We start from the raw sequence: 26,168 nt of genomic DNA on the forward strand, positions 1-26,168 counted from the left end.
TTAATTCAGCAGCATTCTCTACTTAAACAATGCTGCTGCCAGCTGACTATCATGTCTAGTAAACCAGAGATTTACATAGTTTAGGGATTATATGATAAAAGTTATGCCTCGATTATGGTGGAATCTGTGTTTTTCATAGTCTAGGGTAGCAAGAAGCTGTTAGCCTGTACATTTTTCTAATTTTTCCTCCTTGGTGGCGATTATGAAAGTTTGGACCCAACTAATCCAGCCATTGTTCGTCTACTCATAGCAAAAAATCCTGTGACGTTTGCTTGCAGAAAACAAGGGCAAAATGCATTGGTATTAACCTGAGCTTTGCCAAAAAGACACTCCTGCTGCTGCGCCACAACTTGCAGAAGATGGTGGATGCTGGAGTTCGTGTTATGAAAATTCAGGAGGAGAATGAAAATACCTCACCTGACTATAGCTTCTCACCAGCATATCCTAGACGGAACTCTAAAAAACAAGGATCTTAAGCTGTGGTGCACATTTAAGGTAATTTATACATAGTAACAGCAGCCGGGGCCATTTACGGCTTGGCGTAACTGTAGAGAAACGACAGTATGGCCAGTGCTGCCGCTCAGAGCCACGCGAGGGGCCGGCGGGTCCGCAGCGAAGGCAGCAAAGCTCTCCCTGAGAAGTCGGGGGCGGTACGGGCCGCCCAGACCGGGGCTCGGGCAGGCGGCGGCCTGCAGGCCCTCAGCCGCGGGGACGGTTGGTGCCGAGCTCGCGCTCCGGCCAGGCGGGGCCAGCGGACTGGCTCCGGCCGCCACACGAGCCCGCATTTCGCACCACGGAGGCGGGTTGCGACACCCGACCCGACCCGACCCGACCCGACCCGACCCGACCCGACCCGACCCGACCCGACCGCACCGAGCACGGCCCACCCCGCCGCTGCCGCCGGTGCCCACCGGCTGCTCCCACCCTCTACACCGCGGCCCAAACCCCGCCCCCGTGGTGTACGTCACTTCCGCGGGCAGGTAGCCACCTCCCACCCTCTGCCCCCAGCGCCTCGGTGCTTCCGGGGTGAAAGGCGCAGCCTGCGCACGGGGACGCTCCGCCCCCGGCGCGGGCGGAGGGGGCGGGGCAGGAGGGAAGGAGGTGCGGCCGGGGTGGGAGGGGGCGGGGCCATAGGCGGGCGGACCAATGAGAGGAGGAGGGGGTGTGTCCGGGGCGGGGTGAGGCCGTGGCATGTGGCGGGGTGCTGGGTAGCGGGGCTCTCTTCTCGTTCCCCGTGGGGGCCGCGCTAGCGCCGGCTGTGCGGCTGCCTCCGCCGGGGTAAGCGCCTCTTCCGGCCCGCTGCCCTGGGGCCGTGCCCTCCGCCGGGCTCTGCTACGTCATGAGGGCGGGCGGGCGGGCGGAGGCTCGTCCTGGGCCTGGGGGAGCGGGGACGGGGGGACGCCGTGCCGGGTGAGCGGCGGTGCCGGGGGTCTCTGGGGCGGGGGGCGCCGCGGAGCGGGTGTCGGTTTGAACCGCTGCGGACCGCGGGCGGGACGGGGACGGGTGGCCGCGGCCTGGGCGGGGAGCTGGGACTCGGGAGCCGTTCCCGTAAACTGCCACAGAAGTTGCAAATAAATTTGCCACAGAAGTTTACAAATAAATTTGCAAATAAGTTGTAATCCCCCTGTAGCAATCGTGGAAGTGATGGCTTTGCACTCACCCGTTGCTCCCCTGCAATGCAATGTGTGTGTGCTTGCAGATTATTTTGTTCTTGGGGAGGTGGGAGCGGAGGAAACTCCGTTTCATTACGGGCAAGAGAGCTGATTGACTCAGCAAGTAATTCACTGCCTGAAATGTAACATTTTTAGGCCCTATGGACCACCTCAAAAATATGGTGTCTGTAGTAGATCACCCTTATGCATGGCATCACAGATATGTAAAAATATCTTGTGTTTGAATAAATAATGTCAAGTGTGTACAATTGAGATTACCTTTGTAAATGGAATCCTGCTTTGTGTGGTATCATAATGAAATCTTTTCATCTTATCGCACCCTAAGTAAAGATTTTCATAAGGTTTAACTGTACCCTTGGCAATGTTAGCAAGGTGTCAGCTGGAATCCAGTAAATGGTAGGAAGAATAAATACTGTTCTTTGACCAAGCTGTCAAATACGCCATCCTGTGGGGATATCCTATTGCAGTGGGTCTTGCTCTGGTGGATTCAGTGAATCTCTTAACTTTCCCGTCTGCTGTCTCCCAAACTTTGTCTTCTAGGATTGGCAAAGAAAAATCCTGTCTCAGGATCCTGTCAAGTAAGGTGCCTTGATGTCCTACACATTAGCTGACTGAATTCCTGCCAGGCTTGGTCATGCAAGAGCACTCCTGTTTCCTGATAAAGTGAGTTAACTGACTGCTTACTGGAGGAACAAACCCATAGAAATACTGATCCTCCCTGCCTTGAGCTAAGTTGCAGCCTTGCTGAATGAGGTAAACTCGCTGATAGTGAGCATTTGGTGCCCTTTAGACCTCAGAGGGTTTGTGGCTGATCAGTAGTTTTGAAAACTAGGCTGTAAGACGCATGTCTCTCTCTCAAAAGTGCATGTATTTCTGTATTAATCTTACTTATCTACCATAATCATCCACTACTATATATGTTAATGCAGTCCATTACATGGTAATGGATAGTTTAGAAGGAATCTATCCATTTTTATTAGCTTTCATGTCTGTAGTAGATTAATGCCCTTGCTGTGCATGTTTGCTGCTTGGTTCTAGTTTATACATATATATATATAATGTATGTATACACACATGTATTGCTTTAGTACTTTTCTGGGGGAAATTCCAGACTACATGCCTCTTAACACGTTGGTGCAGACATCTTTATTTTTTGTTTTAATTGCAAATTCCCTGCTGGATTTGTAAACCCATCTGCCAGAAAACAGACTTTGCGTCTGGTTATCTGCTATTGAAATTCTAATTGGCACATCCATGCAACCTGCAGCCTCTGCCTTCTAAGGGAAGTCTCCTTGCATAGACTTTTCAAAGGCAATGGGAGTAATTTGCAAATGAAATTTCAAGCTTCAGTGATGAAAAACATCCATGCTGAAAGCCTGATAATGTATTTAAAATGTCTGGCTGCATACCCTGGATTACATGGTTAGGTAATGTAGCTACTTTTAAGTGTAGTAGCTGACTTTTTCAGTTGTATGCGACTGACTAAATTTTCAAGGGACAATGTCGCAGGGACATTAAGGAATTGAGATTTTTGTTTAAAGCAGTGCATGCTGGAAATGTCCAAAACTTTGCTTGAAGAAACTGTGAAGAATTGATTTGTTTGGGTAGAGTTTCTTGCCTCTTCTTGTTTTTTTAAAGGCATGGATAAAACTTTTCTCCATGAAACTTTTAGTATACAGTTCTGCTGATGTCTCCACATGCTCTGACACATAGTGTTAACCAAGCACATGTTCTATGTATCATCATCCACGCATCCACGCTTGAACACAGTTTTATAAACTGAAAGTGCTGTAAAGCAAATCCAGCAAGAGTTTATGCCAACATATTTGCAGTGAAAAATTACGAGGGACCTGGATGTAGGAGGAATGAACTTGTTCCTCCGCTGCGTACCCACAGACCAAGTGTATCGCAGCGGCTGCTTCATCCTGGCTGACATGCATGTTCTGAGTGATGCTGGGCTTATGGCTCAGAGCAGTCGCATGGATGGCTAGGTGTCATGCACGTGCATTTCCTTGCAGCCCTTGTCTCCATATGGAGATCTTCTACATTGCCTGCATGTGTGTGCTGAACAGCCATGCTCAGATCCATCTGTTCTGACCTGTTTCTGCTCTCATCGCTGGACCCCACATATAAGCATGTTCAGGCACTGCTAATGTCTGTTTTAGATTTATCCTTGCCCTTTAATTGTTGCTTTGTGTTTGATACAAACTTCTAATAGCAAGAGCAATTACACACTGGGAAAGCCGGAGGAAAAAGCAGTCAATTCACTGGCACTTGCATGTAGATCCTCAGCTGCTGTGCATTGCTATGGCTCCCTTGCAGAGCAATGACGATCCACACTAGCTGGCCATTTGCCCTTTGAGGTGTTTAAATTGGGATTGGATGCCTTTCTGAAGGAGCTATGAACACAGAGCTGGTACAAAGTTCATTTGTGCGGTAGATGAGATACCCTTCCTGCCTCTCCCCCACCCCCCAGCACAGTAATTGCTGGATGAAAGTCCATGGCTTATGCTGCACCAGGAGCCAGACTAGATGATCTTTGTGGCTTTTTTCCTCCTACCCTTAAAAGGACCGGGAGGGCAATATCCCTGTGTGCGTGCTGTTGCTGGATGCCATCTGACACTGTGCGCTCTGGCTCAGCAAGGTTGCTTCCCTTCCCGGCTTCAATCCTTTGTCATACCCCACCTGTCAATGATACCCAGCCCGTATGGGTCTGGGAAGGACTCCCAAAGGGCTGTTGACTGGGAAGCCAAGAAGTCCTGTGAAGTAAACTGTGATTGAACCCTTTCTCTCTGGACAGCAGCAAGCACTTACCATGTTCGTTTGTCCTGTCCATTCTGATCCCATGGACTGAAGTTGTGGTTCCCTTTCTACAACTTACACTTGGGGGAGTCAGTGGGGCTTATGAGTTGGCAGCTGGGGTGTAAGGATGCTGCTGGTACTGCACGGACAGTAGTGATGCTGAAAATGAGTGCAGGCAGAAGCTGGTTGTGCAGTTTGGAAATGTCATTCACAGCTCCTCCAGCTTTTGGCTGCTGGCAATCGAAGGAGGTTGCCATGCAGGTAAGGCGCCCAGGGTGCCTGTGGTACAGCAATTCATCCAGGAAAGGACAGCATATCTCCAGCGTAGTACAGGGACCCCCTTCTTGAACGAATGTCTGCATGGACATTGCTGCATGTTCCTGTGAACAACTTATCCAACAAAAGCAAGTGGCAAGAACTGCAGAAGTGAGTTTTAATGCTCAGTGGAACCACATGCTTACCTTGCTGGTGTGTAGAGCAGCACTTGGCTGCTTGCTGTTGTGCTGTCTGGCTTCCTCATTGCTTTGGTTCTTCAGGTGTATTTGTGGAACCCCTGCATTTAGCTGGTGGCTCTGCTGTGCTGTTATTGTGATTATCACTGAAATGAAGTTTCCTCTGGGCAATTTTGAATGTTGATCAGCATAGGTGCCAAAACTTCCGGCAGTCTTCCATTGCCTTTGCCGGCACTGTTTTTCTTTGTCATTGCGGGCTTGGCCTCAAGGATCAGATCTTGAGTTTCAGTGCTGAGAGGTGGGGGTGCTACTGCACTGACACTGAGTTGGTGCTGTGCGGTGTCATCAGACAGGACGGGACTGAAACGTGGTCCCCGATGGCTGCATCACCATGGTGGAAGAGCTAGTCTTCAAATGCACTTTGCAGAACGTGACATCTCTGGAATGACGGTGTGTGAATCTGGATTTTCCATCACATCGTTTCCTCCCAGTTCACGTTATAACTTGTCAACCACTTGGAAAGCACATTGGGTGCTTGTTTGTTTGTTTTTTCTTGTAGGACAATGTGGTATGAAGAAAGAAACAGAGGGCAGAGAGCCAGGGTTACGGGTACTTGTTTATTTGCAGCCAGCTGGACCATCCCCCAATGCATGTGGCAGGACCCACAGTCCATCTGTACATCTTGCACCTGCTTGAGGAACCAGCCAGGTCCTCCATTTGAGCAGGAAGTTAGGTCTGCGCAGTTGGTGCGAGTTGCAGTTGCATGCCCGGATTATCTCTGTACATCGCCACAGCTCCTGTCACCTTTGCTTGGAGAGTCTCAGTTGAGCTGTGTCCCCTAAAGGACAACTAAATTGTGCTCTGCAGATGTGGCTATGGAGTGTCCAAGCCCCCATAGCTACCTCTGTTATTCCCTAAATACACGGAGAGGGAAGGGGAGATTGTCTGTGTACAAGTGCCATTTTTTTATTTATTGAGACATTCAACAAGTCCTCTTTACAACCATCACTGCTTCTGCCAACAATGACCCTCTTGCCTCTGACTGTCCAGGAGGGTGTTGGGATCGCCTTCCCTGAGCTCCAGCTGACTTGGTGCCAGGCCTGGAGAAGTGCTTATGCAATAGTTCAGCAAAATACTTGAGTGCATACTTCAGATAGAGAAGGTGTACTGGTTTTAGATTTGTTTTATTAAAGGGGGGGGGGGGGGGGAGAAAAGTGATTTGATTGAATTTGCATGTATATTTGTGTTGGATTTGTATTTGTTTGGTTTGGGGAGACTTTGCAGCACTTTAACTAAATCTTGGTTTAAATCTACTTAAGTTAAACTTCCAATACAACTTGTGTGTGGAGACCAGGATGAAATCTCATTAATTTTAATAGGATTAAGCATGTTCTTTTGCTGAGTCGTCTTCTCTATCTTTCTTTGTTTGGCTTCTCTGTATTAAAAAGCACAATAAATCTTTCCAATCTTCCATCTCTCTGTGAAAATGCTTTGACAGTCTCAGAGAAGTAGCTCTCTGGTTGCATACAATAATATTTTACACATTTTTTTTCTATGCTTTCAGCTGTAGTCCTACTGTATCCAGGCTTTTATTGGCTTTTGCTTCCCCTAAAGGCGCAATAATTCCTGACAACAAGAAAACGGTTTCGAGTGTTTACCTGGTAAGTTTCTACACTCAAAATTTCTTTTTTTTTTCTTTTGCTCCCTCTGGACAGACTTGAAACTGCTGTGAAACAAGTCCATTAGTAGAGGGAAATTTTGTAGAAGTCAGCAGGAACTGAGCATGTGCGGATGGGTGAGAGCAAAATTCATCCCTATTCATGAACTGGGAATAAATTGAAGAACAGGGAATAAAGGTAGAAGTGTTATGAATGCATACGGGTTGAAGGGAAATATTGGGGATCCATTTGAGATCACGCAAGCCATTAATTGGAGAGCAAGCTACTTCATGCATTTGTGCTACCCGTTCACTTCCTCATTTCTCAATGTACGTCATCCCCTGAATCTTACTATTGATTATTTTTGATTTGTATGTGATTTATATTATAGGAACACTCCTCTTGCCCCTCTCCTTCAGAAAAGACAAGCCCCACAGCAGGTATTTCTGGATGTTCCTGAGATGGCACTCTACTAAATATATGATTTCATAGGAAAAGTAGACTGTCTTGTAGTGGATTTCAAGAGAGTTGATTTTCATTTCCAGCTCTGACCAGTTCCTCCTATAGCTATACACAAATGGCTCACTCTTCTCACGCCTCTTTTTCCACCCTCTGAGATAAGGGATGGTTGGTCTATCTTACCTATGCTCTGCTCTTTCGAACTCATGCCCTGTCATGCTATGGACTGACCTGTGTTACAAAGATTGGGCTGGTGTATTTGTGTCAGCAAAGCTCTTTTACATCGTCATCCTTTTGATGAAACTTTACATCATCAGCATGTCTTTTTGCTGGCAGTAGCATCTGGACTTAAGTTCCCATATCTAGTTAAAAAAGGAGAGCATGGTGGAAAAGAAGCTCTCTAATTTTTTTGCCATAAGATAACCAGGAGATTGGCTTATTAAGGGGGTTAAGGATGGGAGTTTCTGATGGGTGAGAGATGCCCAGTGATAAGTTGAAATTCTCCATGTCCAAGCAAAAAGCATTTGCTCCCTAGATCTCTACCCGCAGTAAATGGGTGCTGGTCTAATTGTTAACTTAATAATAAGTATTGCTATAAACATTTTTTTCTGTCTTTCTCAGCTGTGCTGATGGGGTTTTTTTTTCTGCTGAGACCAGTTTTCTTTTAAGTTGTTATTTCTTCCCGTTTCTAAAACTCTTCATATCCTAGCTGATCTGGAAAGATGATGTTGTCACTAGGATTTCACAGCAACTTCTGTGAATCTTCCTGTGGGTTTCTGACACTCTTTGACCTGATGAGACTTAAAAAAGGAGCAATGTGCTTCCCTCCTTTAAAAGAAAACATTCTATACCCAGGTTTCATTTTTGAAAAAAGTTTTGTTTGGAAAATATCTCATTCATGAGGATGATGGAAAGTGCTGGGACTACAGGCCTGACCAGCTGGTCTGAGTGTGAAAACTTGAGACCAGCTTTGAAAAGAGCAAACGCTCCCTCCTCAAGCGTTTTTTTTTTTTTTGTCATTAGTCGTTTTTGTTGATGAATCCTGATTATCTAGAGCTTTACAAAATGTGCAAAACCTATTTAATCTTTCCAGTTCCTTTCTGTAGCGAGGCTTTTGTGGGATAGTCGCAGTATCTTCCTTGGTTTGTGATACAGATGATGTAGTGTCTTTACAATATTTGCTTAGGCTGATGTAGAACTGCTAAGCCTGATGTATCTCAGATGCTTTCCATGCCTGGAAATGGCCTCATTTGCAAGAGCAGCAGCTCCTGTGTTGTCTCAACGTGGTACTGCTATGCAGAGTTCCTTTAGGAACAAGAAGTGTAAGGGCTATGGCTGAAGACCACCTCTCACCTGATAGTGATGTGGAGCATATGTCCTTGGAGGTTATAGTTCTTTCTAACAGTACATTAAGCTGTATCACATGGCCATTAGTGCAGTCCATATGAACTGTCTTTATTTCTACATTTGTAGAGGCTTCTGTTCTTGAATTGGTGTGACTTCTGTTCTGGGAAACTCTCCTATGAGGAAAGGCTGAGAGAGCTGGGACTGCTCAGCATGGAGAAGAGAAGGCTCAGGGGGATGTTATCAATGTATATAAATACCTGAAGGGAGAGTGTTCTTTTCAGTGGTGCCTAGTGACAGGACCAGAGGCAATGGGCACAAACTGAAACACCGGAGATTCCCTCTGAACATCAGGAAACATTTTCTCACTGTGAGGGTGATTGAGCCCTGGCACAGGTTGCCCAGGAAGGTTGTGGAGTCTCCATCCTTGGAGATACTCAAAAGTCATCTGGACTTGGTACTGGGCAACTGGCCATAGGTGGCCCTGCTTGAGCAGGAGAATTGGATCAGATGACCTCCAGAGGTCCCTTCCAACCTCAACCATTCTGTGATTCTGTGAAAATTGTGCAGAGAACTTCTTTAATGTCTAACTGGAAGTCGTAACTCTGGCCAAGCTACCTGGTGCAAAATAAACTGAGTTTGCGTGATGCGTAGGTTCCAATGTCTCTAGAATTGTTTCTGGCCTTTGTCATCTGAACTGTATGTCCACAGCACTGCTTCTGGGCCTTTATTAAAAATGGTGCAGTGGACATTCGGTCAATAAGAGCTGTAGTACTTGTTCATCAGTCAGCTTATTGCGCCATGTTAGCGGACCTTAAGTGCACGAGACTATCTGCATGAGGTAGAAGCAGAGGTCTGTTTAGTACAGTATTGTCTTCAACAGTGATCAGTAGAGTTGGATAGAGACATCATCCCCTGACACTTAGTATCGTAAGACCCTCTGGCAGTTCAGTTAAAAGCCAATATCCTCCCACTATTCCCTTTCTCTTCAAATCTTTTGTGTGCATTGAATAGTAGAGGCCCTGGCACAGATCTCTGGAACTTCACTGGTGGCCACTTGTCCTCGTGAAAACCTCCGGCTACTTTCTGCTCTTTGTTTCCTATTCTAATCAGTTATCAGTCCATGCAAAAGCCTTTCTTTGTAGCGAACAGCATCTTAGTTTGCATTAGAACTGTGAAATAGTCCCTCACCAAAAACCTTTATACAAATCCACGTGTAATAATGAATAGCCTCAAAGATTTTAGATATGAAAGATAATTTCCTGCTACAAAAGCTGTGTTGACTCTTCCTGAAGCATGAAGCAAGGTGATAATTGACACCAAGAACAATTATATCTTCATCTATGACGGTGTTTTTCAAGGGATGGCCAACAGTTTATATTTGCGTTGTAGATATGGCAAGATCCATGTTTTCTGGCTGCAGTGACCATCTCTGAGATGGCTGGAGTAGGCATGTGCTGTGGCTGAAATGCATCACTGACAACGTCTGGGGTATACCTGGCTCTAGAGGGCACATTTTGGGCAGTGAAGCCAGCAGGGGAATGCAATGGCATGAGCCTGCCAGTGGTTACATGACTTAATTTTATGCAGGTCACAGGTTCCACTAGTTCTGCTAGACTTATTCTTGCGTACAAAGTTGGAACACATGCTTTGTGTGTTTGAAGAATTGCTGCCTAAGGCAGATATGCTGACGTGGAAACAGCTGATAACGTTCTTCAGGGACACTTGTGGCTTGAGTTTGAGAAGCCCGTGGCCTGAATGAAGTTGTAATGCAGATGGCTTTTGTTACCAGATGACTTGAAAAGCAAGAGCCTGGAAGTTGGGTTTGTTTTCTATTTAGAAAACAGCTTTTGACTGGATCCAATGTATTCATAGATTCCTGTTTGTTGCTTTTCTGTCTGTTGCAAAGGGAGCAAGGATTTCTAGGCTTTGCAAATCTTGTAATGTCTAGAAGCTGGATATGTGTTGATGCAATGAAATACATTCAGCGAATAAACAGCTGTAACAGAAGTGGATTTCTGGTGCTGATGACCCATCCTTATAAGGAATATCTGAATGAAAGAGAGTTTTAGAATAAAATAAACAGAAAATGCTGATGAGGTGGGAGGTTTTGTGGGTTTTGGTTCCCCACCCCCACCCCCCAGGTTTTGGCAATATTGGCAAGCAGTTCTTTCTGGGTGGTATGTTCTCCACTTGGTCTTTGACCCCTCTGAAAGTGGAAACAGATGTAATGCAAACTGTGGAGTGGGCAAGCTGTCCCCTGAGAGTTGACTGAAAACTGCAAACCCTTCTGCTAAATGAGCTCTTAGGTTATTGCAAGTCTTGTGACAAATTTGTTTGCAGAACCATATTGAAGTCAGTAAGATTACACCTGCAGAGGTTCCTTCTGGAGTTAAAATACATGTTCCAAAATTGTGATTCATTAGGTATATCCCACAGTGTGCTCAAGCATTCACATTTACAGTTGAGTCTGAGCAAGATACAGTGAATGCCATCCAATGAACATACAGCCGTAATACTGGATTTCATATGGTGATTCATCTGCATAAAGGATGTCTGGATGAAGGAGAGAATTTGTAAATAAAATACATGTACAAACTTATTTCAGTATTTTTCTCTCCTCTCCAGGAAAGTTATTGCCGGAGGAAAGTGAAGGAAATGTGGAGCACCTTTAAAAAGCAAAGACTGGAATGGTGGGCATGCAGTTTAAGTGGTTAGAGATTGTTTGATGTTGTAGACGTTAATATGTGGGAAGAGAGAGTTTTCTATCTTGGCCTATCAGTGCTAGAGGATTTGCTAAGCAAGATTTGACGTGTAATTCCTCTTCAGATGGCTGTCATAAAAAAACCAAACAACCCCAAACCCAAAAACAACCCCAAAAAACCCCAACCCATGCTGTGAACATCTAATCCTCACTGCAGGGCACTTTTTCTGCTCCATTGTCTGCTTGGGCAGATTTACCTCATGATACAATTTCAGGCAATTGAAGTGAAAGTGCACTCCTGTAAAGTGGCTCAGATGGCCAAGAAGCTGAGTGCTGAGACAGAAGCTGGATTTTGTTGGGAAGCTGGTGGAGGCAGAAGCGCTGGTTTCTAGGGCAGAGGAAGCTTCTAATTTCTCCACGCTTGCAAATGAAACTCGTGAAGATCCTTCCACTGAATGTTAAAAGTACTTGACAGTTCAGTTACAGCCAGGCTCTCAGGAAAATTAGTAAGTTTAAAGTGTGAGCTGTTACAATAGCTTTGTTAAACCCTCCTGTGTGTGCTTGCATTGTTTGAGATGCAGCTGGTAGGGGAGATGGTGTCTCCTTGCCCTGCTGAAGCTCATGCTCCCTGTGCGTCTCTGGCATTATCGCTCTGAACTGGGACCCTGGACCTGGAGCAGAGCCTCTTCTGATAGAGAACCCTTCTTCTCCATGGTCATTCACCTGAATATTATCTGCACTCTGCCTTCTAAAGTCCTCATGGTTACTGACATTAGGATAATAATTTATGTACTTTGTGCTGATGAAAAGGTGTCTGATACAATGTCGTCAGGCTTAGAGCTGTGTTTTTAGGTTATCTCATGCTTTTGCTAAATACATAAATGTTCTGTAGCCAAGAACAAGTTGTGCAAGTGTTTCGTTGATGATAACTAAAGCTTATTGCTAGCTTTAGGTGCAGGCTAACCATGCTAGATAACAAGACTCGCAAGTCGGTCACGGCTTCTGGTCTCAGAGAGGTAGTCGCAGTGTCCTGGTTGGAGCTGATTCTTCCATAAAGTGGAGTGTGCCAAGTCTTTTCTCTGTTAAAAGTAACTGCACCTTTTCTTAGTACCGTGACAATTTTTGTGAGACTTAATCCTTGCTAGGCTGAGATTTGCTCTGTTGGCTCTTGCCTTATAAGCCTAAAGACAGATTTCTGTGTGAAAGGCCAAAGTACCTCTTTTAAAGTCTTTTGAAGACTTACTGTCTATGAAGAACCTACCACAGGGAAGGCCAGCAAGGATGAGGAGAGCTGCTACTGCATTTGATTCTGTCTTTGTTTGGAAAAAATAGACTTGGCTAAGCTTCCTCACCCACCCTGCCCTGTGATTTCCACATCTTTCAAGCTGTCAAAATTACAAAGCAGGGAGGCATGTGCCAGCAACCTTCATTTGGTATTGCTATAAATGTCTTCCTGGCTTGGAGAGTTTGGGAAGAATCTTTTGATTTGTGCTAACATATATATGGTGAAAAGCTCTCCAGTATCATATTGCATTGTGATAAGCTGGAATGCCTTTTGGCTGCATCTCACCTGGCAGACCTTCCATATAAAGCTACCTTTGTTTTTTTAACCGAAGTTGTTAGCTTAAAAAGAAGAAACCTTCTATAATCTAGGAGCCTTCAGTTGTTTTGCTTGTGAGGATAACCAGAGGTGGAGGCACATATCTTTTGATTTTTTTTCTTTAAATTTTTTTTTATTCTCCATATTTCAGGATATGCACAAAGATCCTACTTCCTTGCAGAAAGGAGAAATAGCCAAAAATGCTTTCCTTTCTTCCAGTTCTTTTAGCACGGAGCAGAAGTTCCCCTTCAGTCGTTGCACTGCGACCATGTTTTGGCTGTTTCCACGCTGTGTGAACTTTCTTCTCTGTTTCTGAGCTCTCCACAGTATTGCCTGATGCTTTTGTAACATAGGGTGCCATCACTGCTGTGCATAGCCCTGCTGAAAACCATGCACAGGCTTAAATTCCTGAGCAAACTTGCAGAAACTTGTGTTCTGGATGGAGACGTGTCCTCTGTTTCTACACACCTAAAATGAGTACTACAGCTACACGAACCTATAGAGGAGCATAATGATTTCTCAGAAATATCTGGAGTGAAAGATAGCACTGAAACTATCAACTTCAGTGAAATTTAACTTGACCTGTATTGCTAGGAAATTGCTGACTGTGGTAAAATTCTGCAGGGCAGGAGGTAGATGGGTGACCAGACTTTAACACATTGGCAGTTTTATTTGCTCTAAAAGTAACACTTGGTTAATTGTACCTTCAGGCTAAAGTTGCTGCTTGTTTAAGTCTCTGTTAGCTCCAGACTTGGCAGTTTTGAATTTAATAGCACCTCAGACACAATTTATTCCTGTGCATGTACACTGTGCTGGTTCTAGCTTCTAATGCCATCTCTCAGCAAGCATGAAGCACCCACACTGCAGAATACCTGCTTCTGCATGCACTTAGAGAAACCAAAATCATGAGCTTGCCTTTTACTCTTCTTGATCTCCTTTGCTCTGTATTAGCTTGATGGCTGCAGAGTTCACGTGGGAGCCCACTGGGATGGTTCCTTTGAGGGTCTTGTTGAAAGCTGTTTAATTTGAAACATGTGGTATGAAATGCCCTGCATATGATCTCCTGTTCCCATGAGACAACAGCATGTCTGAAAATTTGCTAGCTGCTTCGGGTGCGGATCAGACCAGGGAAGGTTGCAGTTAAGCCATAGTGCACATTTTTATTGCTTGGAGGTATTTCTGTTGACAGATTTATTGTCCAGTCACAGCTTTATGCAGTTAGCCTTTGGCAGTTCATTTTTCTTTATATTAAAACAACTGGATTGTTTCAGATATTCCAAAACAAGCCACATTTTCATAAATGAAATAGCTGTCTGGTCATTTTTCACAGGAGGAGTGTCCCAGTGAGTAGTACTTCTCACCATCTGAACTGCAGAACATGGCACTAATATGGGTGAGAAAGGATGATGGATGGGTGATGCTGGTTTTGGGGTTTTAGGCTTTAACATTTGTTTTCTCAGAGGCAAAGTGTGATGGCCGTGGAGCCTCAATGGTGCCAGCGTGGGCTGTCCTCGTTAGTGGGGTAACAAATGCATAAGCTGTCTGCTTTGTGCCCTCAGAGAGGAATACGGGTGGGGAACCAAGGCACAGAAAGATGGAGATGGGTAAAGCTGGTAATATTCAAAACAAAACTAACAAAAAAACCCCACCCACAAAAGCCACTGCGGCTAAATGTGCCAAAGATTGTGAATCCGTAGCCCTGCATTGCTTCCACAGGAAGCTGGAAGGGGGGGAAGGAGCCTGAGCTCAGGTTGTGTCACTGTCAGACACGGGCTCTAACCACTAAAACCTCCTTCCTCTCTGCATTCCTGGTAGGGAAAAGAAGATTGAGCAAGTTGCTGAAAATCTTGAACCTGAAGGATGCAGCACTTCAATATCTGCGTGAATGAGGTCTGCTGTTCAGAGCCTGCGATTAATCCACCTCTTGCATGGAAATGGCTTTCCATTCCTTTTGTGGGAGCGTGGTGGTGTTGACCTTGCAGAGATGCTGTTCCTCGTGAGCTTTGCACAGCCCCTGTATAGCATAACGTGCCTTTGTCAGCATGGAGCCTGAAGTGCTTTATACTTGTGAAAGTTTCATGTGTTGGCCAAGTCCAAGTGTTATTGCAGAGTTTCTCAGCAAAACTTGGCATTCCAGCTCTATGAAAGAGACTTTAAGGTGTTTGTTCTATTCATGCAGAGCATCTTGAAAGTCCTGATCTATTATGTTTGGCCATTTATAAGCAGAATAATGAATTTTCTTGCAGAGAGTAGTATGTGGCAAGTGGGAAATACTTTAGCAGCTGCAAACTTCTTTTAAAAAGCACCATTTCCACACCAGTCTTCCAGAGGATACAGCAGCCTTCTCAGAGGCTGTCTGCTCAGTGACATCGGATTATTCCTTGTTCTCTGGCTTAATAACTCCCATCTAAGTTGGTCAAATGTGAATCTAGAGGGTGTGTTGGGTGCACTGAGCAAGGATGCTGTCTCTGTTCCTTTGAGTTCATCATTTGCAGCTGTTGGCATCTTTTGGCTCATTCCCCGAAGCTTGTAGATGCTGCTGTAGGCATTGCAGTCACGTTTCCTGTGGGGTGTGTGTTGTGCAGATTGATGGGACATTCAGTCATAGATGAGGACTACACTGCAAACTGAAGGAGGTGGTTCATATTTAGGGGAGGAGAAGATGTATAACTTTATGGCTGCCTAATTAAAATGTTTTTGCTTATTGGGCTGTTGTTCTTAACAGATTCCAGTGTGATGCAGTCTGTGTGGACTTTTTGACTTTGTAGGACTTTTAAAATCTTTTTTTGTGGACATGTATCAGGAGAAACATTGGAAAAGGCAGCAGCAAACCAAACCGATGTCCATCCAATACCCTATTCTACCTGCTGCAGTGAGGAGTGTGCCTGCTAACGTGGAAGGATGTGCCAGCTCTTCCGTAATACATGGCCAGCTGTGCGGTGTTATGCTCTGTAGGAGTTGTGTGGTAGGAGAAGGAATATAAGTGATGTTCTTCTGGACCTGAGCTGGCAATGTTTCTTCTCTGAATCACATTTCGGAGCATGTGTAACTTGTGTCCTACTGTTGCAGCAGATCAGCCTCGAATGCTCTGCTGGCCTCATGTCAGCCCCAGGTGTTTATCAGATCCAGCTTGTTGGTCACCATCCTAGCCTGGCTGATGTATCCATGAGATAAGACTCAGTGATTTCTAGGCACATTTTCCTTCAGAACTCCCTCTGAAAGTATGGAACTGTGCACGTCCCACCTCAGTCATCCTCCCAGAGGAGCATTTTTTTAATACGGGAAATGGTGGGAGTATGGAGAGCCTGTATTGGGGCAGCAAATGGACCTTTGACCATTGTATCCTGGGTTTTCTAAGGAAGTGGGAACGCCTCACACTGTGCAGGCATCTTGGGAAGTCAAAGGAACTGGCGTCCAGACCAGGGACCTAGTAATTTGTCCTGGTTTCGGCTAGGACAGAGTTAATTTTCTTCCTAGTAGCTGGTATAGTGCTGTGTTTTGGATTTAGTAGGAAAATAATGTTGATAACACACTGATGTTTTTAGTTGTTGCTAAGTAGTGTTTATACTAAGTCAAGGATTTTTTCAGCTTCTCATGCCCAGCCAGCAAGAAGGCTGGAGGGGCACAAGAAGCTGGGAGGGGACACCACCAGGACAGCTGACCCAAACTGGCCAAAGAGCTATTCCATACCATATGACATCATGCCAGTATATAAACTGGGGGAGTTGGCTGGGAGGGGGATCGTGGCTCAGGAACTAACTGGGCATCGGTCAACGAGTGGTGAGCAATTGCATTGTGCACCACTTGCTTTGTATAGTTTAATTCTTTTAGTATTACTACTGTCATATTATTATTATCATTATCATTGTTTTTCATTCCTTTCTGTCCTATTAAACTGTCTTTATCTCAACTCACGAGGTTTTTTTTTCCTGATTCTCTCCCCCATCCCAGGGGTGGGGGGGCAGTGAGCGAGCAGCTGCGTGGTGCTTGGCTGCCGGCTGGGGTTAAACCACGACATAATTCATTTCCTCCCCTGTAATCTCTAATGCTTCTCTGCTTCACAATGTCTGTTCAGTTCATCCTTCATTGTTGATAGCACGTGACATTTTGTAGAAACAGCTTTGTAACTTGTCATTAACTTTGGGAGCCAAAGGAACTTAATGGCTCTAAAGCTGCTGTTCACAGAATGATATAACTTCATCTGGTCATGCTCAGCTGACAGTGGGTCAGCCTCATGTGCCCTGGTGCTGCCCCTTCTGTCTCCAGACCTGTCCACGTGTGCAGCTTAAGCCTTGGAGATAAGCTTGGGAAGCCAAATGCTTCTCAAGATTGCAGCACAGATTGCCTGACTCCGGCGTTCTAGCCTCAATTCACAAAATGAGATGTGCTTGTCTTTCCTTAGCAAAATCTGGTTTAATTCTGTTTTTCTAAAGAGTGAAATATAGCACTTGGTTTGATAGCTGACAACACATGAAGTGTTTAGCAGCAATTGCAAGTTGAAACCAGGCCTTATGTCTTCTCAATTTGATGGGAGTAGCATCGTTGTCTGCAAAAGGTATTCCACCCTTTTTTTCCCTGCTTTGTTGTTGTACTGAGGATAGAAGATTTCTTTGCAGCTCTTTGACCTTATTTCATGCCTAGTCCATGCACGCTTGTAAGTATGAATTTTGGGGCAGTACTGCTGGCTCTTCGATGACAGCTCAAAGGAGCATGTGTTGCCCTAAATGATTTACTTTGCTCACTTTGTACCTGTAATTTCTAACATGCACACTCCCTCTTTCCATGTATTTTTGTCTAGTTCTACATCTCTCCTTCCGCCTTGGGGCAGTCACTGCATGCACCTTGCACCTGCTTAACCAGGAGCAACTGAGGCTGGCTGGGAGGGCATGGAGGCAAGGGGTTTATATTCCAAAGGCTTCACTCTGCTCTTGCAACGTCACCCCAACCAATGTTGTTTGAAATAATACTTTGAATTTTTTTTTTGCACAAATTCCTTGGCTCAAGCACAGAGAGATCAGCAAGAAGGGAGGAACGCTTCTGAAACCCAGCAGGCGATGCCCTCTGGATGTGTGTGTACATTGCAAAGTCATCAGTCATTCAGTTGTTGACTCAAAGTTATTCTGGTTTTCCAGCGTGCTTGTTCCCTGCTGAGTTATAGCCACAGATGGTAAAAGTAAACATTGCACTTTTCAGAGTGTAGTCCTTTCCCAGATTTTATTTGTTGCTGTCTTTTGTGGTTTGATTTGGCTTTTAGTTTCCTTGGGGATGCTCTACAGATGGAGAAGGTAGTGCTCAAAGAGTGAATTTTGCCCTGATTTCTCAAAATTACTTCTGATGGGAACAGTAGTGTTCATCTCTTCCTTTGTGTTGTCTCTGACAGCCAGAGGATGGTTTCTTCTGGGGAGCAACATGATCTGGAGAAGAAGCTTTAGCTGGTGCTTTTCTGGGATGTAGGTGTGTGGGGTGGGTGCTCAGTGGGGTCTCTGAGTACAAATGGAGCCATGCGGGACTGGCTAGAAGCATGATGGGAAGGCAGAAATAAAGCTTATTGCTTGTAATTGTAAAAGGCAGTTGTTAAGTCAGGAAAAGTGATCTGCAAGTAATTGCGACTCTTGTTCTGGATGTATGGGATTGTGCTAATGTGGAAGAGGCCAAAAAAAAAACCCCCAACCCTAGCTGGAGGTTCTGATGTTTAATACAGCATCCCAAGCATCATCTGGACTGCATTAAGGTACGACTGCATCTGGTTATCCCCTTGCTGGACTTGGAAATGAACTGTTTGCTTGTCTGCTGTACTTACAGTCTGTGTATTGTGTTTGTCTACTTGACACGCTCACTCTGCAATTCATAAAGGGATTTTTATAATTGGCTAAAGAACATTTAAAATTATTTTAAGCTTGTAAGTTTGTATTGAGCACCTTTGGGGAGGGATTATCAGTTGTCCCCTGAGGAGACCGTGTTTAGTGAGAGGGAAAGGGGAGACAAACCTCTTGTGTCTGAGCTTGGCGTGTCCCCCTTAACTGGCGTAATCCAGAAAGGCTGCCAGGTGCTGTGGAAGAGGTGAGAGGCATTTACTGGGATTTTGCTTTCCTCTGGAGCTGTTGCAACCAAGTGGGACGAAAGTCAGCTGTGATGGGAAGGGCTTCTGGTGGGTTAATGTGGTTGGGGATACAAAGCATCTCTGTGCATAGGGGACAGACAGCTATGTTAATGCAACGGGTTCTAGACACTGAGTGTGATCAACATTTGATCTTACAAATACACGTAGTTCTTGGGTCAGTTGAGATTAATTAAGATTGTTTTATTTGTCCTAAAAGACTGAGATTTTAACTATACTAATAATTATAGTATTTATGCATAGATATAATGCTGGCATTTCCAAAATGCAGTGGAAGATGTTTATTGTTTGAGGGTTGGTTAGTGTAACTTCAGAGGTATTAGTAAAGGTAGGGAAAAAAACCCTCTATAATAAGAGAGTGCTCTGTGTTTGTATTCATTGCTGTTATTCTTTACGATTTTCTTTAAAACAGTAAATGCATACCTTATTGCACAGCTAGTGCATTCTCAGGGTCACTTCTTAGGCTATAAAATATTGCTTCTCGTAAGCCTTTTACCTTGAAAAGGGACAGCAAACATAAGCTGGACTCTCATTGAAATGTAAAATTTACCCTTATTTTTTTCTTTTTTTCTGTGGGTCGGATAGTGCTTGCTGAATCTCTGCCTGTGACTTGTGAACTTTACAAAAAGTGCACTTATTTCTGCATAATGTGGTGGGAGTGCAGGTTGACAAATGGTGCTCTGAATGTCTTGGTGAGGTACCTATAGCGTCCATGAGGGAACCCAAATCACTTGCTTTAAGTTGAAGGATTCAGGGTTTAAAGCAAACTTTTGCTGTCTGTCAGCAATAAGGATCTGTCTGCTCTAGGAAAATCTTTTGTGGGCAGAGTATTTCACATCTTCCCTTGCTTTCCCCCTTGCTCCCAGTCTTGTCAACTGGAGTTTTCAATGATTAAACTACAGCATATGCTAAGAGTGACAGCAAAAGCGTGCTGAAGGCTAAGGCAAACTTGTGGAAGTGCCTTGTAATTCAGAACAGTGGGAAAAGTATTGAAGTTATCTTGGCTGAATAACACAAATTCATATTACCAATTCCCTGCCAAAACCGTGGGGCTGCTTTCCTGAGCAGCTGATGTACCATGTTGCAGCGGCTGCGGTTGTGTATCGCACAGGTCATCTCCTCTCCTGCACTGATTCCTTCAACTCCCGCTAAGGTGCACTTGGAAGAACAAGTGATGAGAAGGAATGAGCAAAGTCAGTCTACACTGTGCATGTGCAGTGCGAAATGGGAGAGAGACCCTGGCGAAGCTGGTGCGGGCCAGACACCAGGCGCAGTCTCTGGTGCGCAGGACTAGATGGGGCTGGTGAGCTGCCTTTCCCCGCCAAGACTTCTGTTGTCTGGTCAGACTTAGAAGTATTTCCAGCTGCCAGGTGGGATGACCCAGGCATGAACTTTTGGCTGCAGTGAGAAACCTGCTCACATAAAACGAGCATGATGCTGTGAACACTTAATCCAGGGAGAAAGTTGCAGAGGAGCGCATGAGCTAAGGTCAGTGGTGCATGTACCCTACAGTCCAGTCCTTTTGGGCTCCCCTGCTCTCTGGGAGAGGAGAAGATGCAGAAATGCTCCATGTATTTTCAACAGGCAAAATAACTCTTTTTACTAGAATAAATAAAAGGGCAGAAAGGAGGCTTTGAGTTCCTTAGGGAGCTTGTAGGGTGATTAGGGATGCTGAATTTGAGGCACTGCATTTTAGTATCAAGTTTTGTCCCCATCTTTGATTCTTTGATAGTCCAATGTGGACCTGTATGTTGTGTGTCGTCTGCGAAGCTTGGGGTAACTGTTTATATTTCACCCTTTTTCAGGTGGGTGGTTTTGAGGCTAAAACTTTGTTACCCTGTTTGGGGCTTTAGGACATAGAGTAAAGAGGAAAATTTGGAAACAGAAGTTTCATGATATGAAGCATCAAAATGTTGCAGTCCGGGAGTCAAAGCTAATAAACGTTATCTTGGGCTTTCTTGGAGGGGAAAAAAAGCTCTTACTCAGATTCTTAAATTCACAAGCGTGGTTGGGACTGGAGTTGAGAGCTCAGGGCGAAACTTCTTGCACGGATGGCTAAATCAGGGTCTTACGCGTGTTACTGATGACTGGATGTTTTTCACTATGCTATTTATACCATTCACACTTGCTGTGTGTGAACTGCCTTTGCGTCTTCGACTGCAGTTGTCACGTACACCTCTGAGATGTCACGCAAAGTTGAATCTCAACACTCTTTGAAGGCCATGACATTTTTCTTCATAACTGCAGGATGAGGACTAAAGCTTGCTTCAGTAATGAGGAAGACAGTTGCCCTTAAAAACTACTTAGGGAAGAGACTTACAATTGGTCTGGTTCAGGCTGAACTGTTTGGAAGCTCATATAAAGCTTTAAAAAGTCTTGGAAACAAGAGGGTAAATCCAGGTAGAAGCTGATGATCTGCTCTGAAGTCAACGGGAGCTGCTCTGGTGACTTCAAGAATGAGAGCCCATCCATTGGGACAGTCTCATGTGTACATTGGTAATGAAGAAAAGACATTGCCTATTTATGTTTTATGTGGGGAAATGAAGGCTTACTGCAGGTGTGAGTCTTCTTCAGTAACAGCTGATGTGTCTGTGTAATGTCTTGGAAGACCTGAAATATTGGCTTTTGCTTGTTTTCAATCAAAGTTTCTTTTAGCTTTTTGCAATGAGCAGAAAAATCAAAGCAGGAATCAGCTAAGGTTGGTGCTTGGTTTTGACTGACTTGGTGTAAAGGCAGGGCCAGGACTAATAGCTCCCCATATTATCAGTGTGCTCAAGCTGGTGCAAACCCTTCTGCTGAGCCTGGGAACAACATTAAGGGTCCCAGAGTGAGCCAAAAGGCATCACGTCTGTGCTGCTGTACGGCTATGGGCTTTGAGTTTGGCTTTGTACAAATAGCTTTTGACTTGAGCTGTTCTCCGTTGGGGCCTGAGGGAAGAAGAGCAAAGTACCCTTTCCAAAGAAAGAGTCTCTCTGTGAATTTGGGAATGGTCTTTTCTGTTCCTGCCTCTGCGTCGTTGCCTGTAAGTTGTGTGTAATGATACTTGCCTGCCTTTTGTACATTTTTTTTTTTCCATTCCTGCTGATAGGAGTGTGTTTAGTAGAACACTCTCTTGATATAAATAGATCATTTTCTTTTTTTTTTTTTTTTTTTTAATAGGTGTATTGCAGTGGATCTGAAAGTGATACAAGAAAGAATTGCTCCTGGGAAGAGAAGCCCTCCGGCAAGGCCAACCCTGAAGATGTGGACTGCCATTGCATTCTTCCTGCTGATATCCTTCTGTATATGTGAACACAGGTTTTCTGTCCTGAAAGGGAGAGGAGTCCATGTAGTGCAAATAAAGAGGCTTGCAACTGAAGAGCAGTGCAGGCAGGCTTGTCAAAGCCCAGGTGCTTCAGGTGAGGTTCTTGTCCCTTAGCTGGAATTCCAGATGGGTTTTCTGTTCCTTAAAGGTCTCCTCTGCTCCCCTGAAAACTATCTTTCTTAATTCCAGTTGTTTACAGGCATTTACAGTTATGGCTTCTCTGTGCAGTCCTGTGGTGCTAAATAACTTCTGACAGCTTTGGTTAAATTGAATCCAGAACAACCATTTCCCAGGGCGCTTCTAGCTTCTGTAAGAAACAGCATGCATGTGCGCTTGGTGTGCACTGGTAGCATGCAAACAGTGTTAGGTCACTTGACTTGAAGAATGATTATTCCATGCTGCCAGATGTTTGCAAGTGAACAGTGCTGTTGTAGACAGCTGCACTGGAATGAGTGGGTTTTGCTCACTGGTATTTATGTGTGTTTTTTCTGCCTTAGAAACAAGTTGTATCCTGCAACCAAGCACAGGGTTAAACAAGTCTGGGGAGATGAGAGCCTTCTGCTGTCTACCCCTGAGATGTCTTTAAAAAGCATTAAACTTCTAAATAAGTCTTTCAGAGTTGTCCTTATGAAGGACCCTATCTTATCTAGCCACATGTGAAAGCTTGTAGCACCTACAAACGACTGGTGATGCTGTGGTGAAGATGAGACCTTGGCTCAGGTGGATGAATGTCTGACAATCAGATTGATAGGAACATCATAAAGATGCCTTTTTTAATGCCTAGTGGTTTCAAACCTTTATTTTAAAAATGAGACATGCCTTCATAGTGGAAAGAAAGCACCTTTATAAACTAAGCCTTCTATTTAGGTTAAATACAGGCACCAGAACTGTGAAAACTTCAGCTTCTGCTTTTTAAGGTGGTAAACCCTAGAGAGATGATACATTCACACTGACTGTGCTGACACTTAGGGTCTGTAGCACTGCATGTTTGTCTGTTCCACCTGAGAATCTTTAAACACTGTGCACATGTCATCTTAACCTCCTCATATCTTGATAAGGGTAAAAAAGGTGCTATCAGCTGCCTCTTCCAGAGGAGGGATATAAGGAATTTAGTTAGTCTGTGATTAGGGCTGGGAGATGATCTGAGTGCATGCTTCACCCTGTTGCTGACTTGAACCACCTTTTTTATACCCTTCACCTTGTTCTCTCCTGACGTGTTTTTGTACAGAGCAAGTCCAGTTGAGTGTTAGCTTTGTTGCACAGAGGGATTTGAGCCTCTATAATTAGGTGACCTGTTCCATGTTCAGGAAACCACACAAAACTAAACCCAAAAGCATAAACCTTTTCAGGTTTTACGTTCTGTATTAAACCCACTAAGGCAATTTAATTCCTATTTGTTACTTGATGGCCAGTCTGTTGCGCTACCTGGTGTCAAGAGAGATGGAAAAGATACAAACTCTTGACATAAATGTATAGCCATGTGCAGAGAGATCATCTGGAGAGAAGGATCTGAGATGTCTTTTTTTTATAATTAGCTTTAGGTTTTAAGATCAGCTTTACTGGTCTCATTCTCCATTCCCACCTTCCCCAAGTGTATTTATTTTTGTGCTTTCTTTCATTACAGACATGAGGCCTGAGGCTTAGATGTCAGAATAGTTACACCTGTGTAACTGTCAGTAAAGGAGCAGCGGTTGTTATTTTTTAAGGTATTATAGTGTTAAGTTGCAGGATGAGGCTGCATGGGGAGACGTCTTCATAGCTACATTGCTTGGAGAAGTGGAAAAATAACATTCCTAGCTGGTTAGGCTCTCTTCTGTAGATGTAATTTATACCCTTGCTGACATAACATCACTAACTTAGAGAAGCAGTGCAACTATCACAAAAAGAACTGCTTTTGCCAGTACATTCACATCTCAGATGTGCCCTGCAGAAAAGGGAATGGTTGCTGGTCTAGCTATTCCAGCATAGCCTTTGAATATCGACACCAGAGGCCAGGATATGTAGTTAGCAAACTAATATATCACAAAATGATTGTACCAATATCATGAGACGGTTTGACACTTCAGTTACATGCTAATAAAAGCAGCAAAACTCTCTACGGCTGACAGCATGGGTGGTAACTGTAACCTCCGTATGTTGTCTAATGCAATGCATTCAAGTCTCCAGATGCTGCTAGGGTAAGTGATATACATGATGGAGAAAGCGCCCATCTTAGCAAAGATCTGACAATCCAGGATTCCCAGATGCCTGGTGAGCACGGTGAACCTGTGTTGGGAGGTAAGATAAGCTCGTGCTCTTCCCTTTGCATCCTCAGCCATATTCAGAGCTCTCCCAAGTTTCTTCTATGGTGGCCAGTCCAGCGCTGGAGGGGAACATCTTGGCCATCTGAGCAGTCTGGCTCTGAGAACAGAGCCACTTGGCCATACTTCTGGGCTATCTTGCATGTTCTGGGGAAAAAAGGGAAAATATGACATGGCTGCAAGAGCAAATATTCTTGCTCCCTGCTTCCACAATACATCTGCTTACCTGGCTTCTGCTTGCCTTTGGGCATCTGTGATTTCTTTCCAGTAACAGCAGGCTTAAAAATGAAATAAACCAGTTTGGTAGGGCAAGACCTTGGTGTCTGCCTGTATGGTTTCCTTTCAAAATAGCTCTGAAAAGCTTTTGTTGTCCTTCCACTTTCTTTTTTTTTTTTTTTTCTTCTGTTTTTCTTCTGTCTCCTAATTGGAAGTGAGCAAAAGGGAGCCACTGGGTGGCACATATCTGGCAGTGGACACATCAGCTGGAGCCTCAATCTGGAGTTGCATCAAAGGGAGTACTAATCAGTCCAGCTCAATAGAGGTATCTGGTTGTCCTGGGGAGCAACAGGGAAGTCATGAGCAGCTGGATACCACCCTGATGGCAGCAGAAACCAGGGTGCTTTAACCATGCTAACCCCATTAGTCTCTTGACCTTTCTGAACTGACTGACTTAGATATGTAGCCAATGCAAGATATGCTGCTGGCTTTTTGTTTTCCCCTTCCCAAGAAGTGAGAAATGGCGCAATTTACAGTAGTAGATGGTCTGCATTTCTCCACTAGCATGGCTTATCGAGCAAGGGACAGGAGGTGGGATTGGGAATCAGGACACATCCAAACATGTTTCCATTTCTGAGGAGTGGATTTTAATTTCTTGAAGGGCTGCTACTGTATCTCCTGCTCTGTGTGACTGTTGAAGCTTTCATTTTATCACTTTTTAAGTACCATTTTTTAAAGGCTTTGAATGGTTTCAGTCACTTTCTTAACGTTTTATCAAAGCCCATAAAATTCCACCTTTGCTAGTTTCTTTAGGGCTGTCAAAGCAGACTGCAGTTGTTGGTACAGGGATTTCTCCAAGTTCATAAATATTCCACAAGCCCTTTTAATAACCGTGGTCATGTAAATGTTTTTTTTTATGAAAAGTTCAAGCTTCCCATAGCCTTAATCCTCAGTGGGGGTAACTCTCTTGGTAGATAAAAGCTTTAAATATAGCCATATGTACCACATAGGCTTGTTCTTTGCCCTTTGTCACACTTCTAACAAAACACAGAAATTAATTTCTCCTACTGTACACTTAAGTTCCTTTTAATCCACTGATGGGTGGTCTGTTGGGCACACATCTACTTCATCCCAGACTGAGCACTGTGTTATCTTCTGTGGTTTTTTTATTACAGCATGTGTCCCAGAAATTAATTGCGTGCTACTGTGATATTACATAAAATCATAGCATAATTTGGGCAGGAAGGGACCTTTTGAAGGTCTCTCGTCCAAACCCGCCTGTTCAAGACCTGATGGAGAGTGTACCACCTCTCTGGCCCCCAGCCCAGTGTTTGAGTGCCTTTGTGGTGGAAACTAATTTTTTCCCTTGATGTTGAGTTGGGATTTCCTGTAAATCATCTGCTTCAGCCCCTCAGACATCTAGTAGTCTCCCTTGGACTTGCTCCAGTATGTCAATACTGCACTTGTATGCTGGGGAGTCCAAAAGAGGGCGCAGTGTTTGAGATGTCTCCTTAGCACTGGTTAGAGGAGGTTCATTC

At 44.6% G+C, this 26,168-nt stretch overlaps 1 protein-coding gene across 1 annotated transcript in view; it reads left to right on the forward strand.

The window, feature by feature from the left end:
- Positions 1 to 1,262: 1,262 nt before the first annotated feature.
- The window catches only part of C5H11orf24 (chromosome 5 C11orf24 homolog), a 28,646-nt gene continuing 3,740 nt past the window's right edge, over positions 1,263 to 26,168 (forward strand). The window contains exons 1-4 of the mRNA XM_050898060.1: positions 1,263 to 1,278; positions 2,214 to 2,336; positions 6,492 to 6,588; positions 21,970 to 22,208. Of these exons, the coding sequence (XP_050754017.1) occupies positions 22,052 to 22,208 (157 nt within the window). The 5' untranslated portion in view covers positions 1,263 to 1,278; positions 2,214 to 2,336; positions 6,492 to 6,588; positions 21,970 to 22,051. The remainder of the gene's footprint in view (positions 1,279 to 2,213; positions 2,337 to 6,491; positions 6,589 to 21,969; positions 22,209 to 26,168) is intronic.

Source organism: Gymnogyps californianus, chromosome 5, assembly GCF_018139145.2.
Source record: "Gymnogyps californianus isolate 813 chromosome 5, ASM1813914v2, whole genome shotgun sequence".
Classification (NCBI taxonomy): Eukaryota; Metazoa; Chordata; class Aves; order Accipitriformes; family Cathartidae; genus Gymnogyps; species Gymnogyps californianus.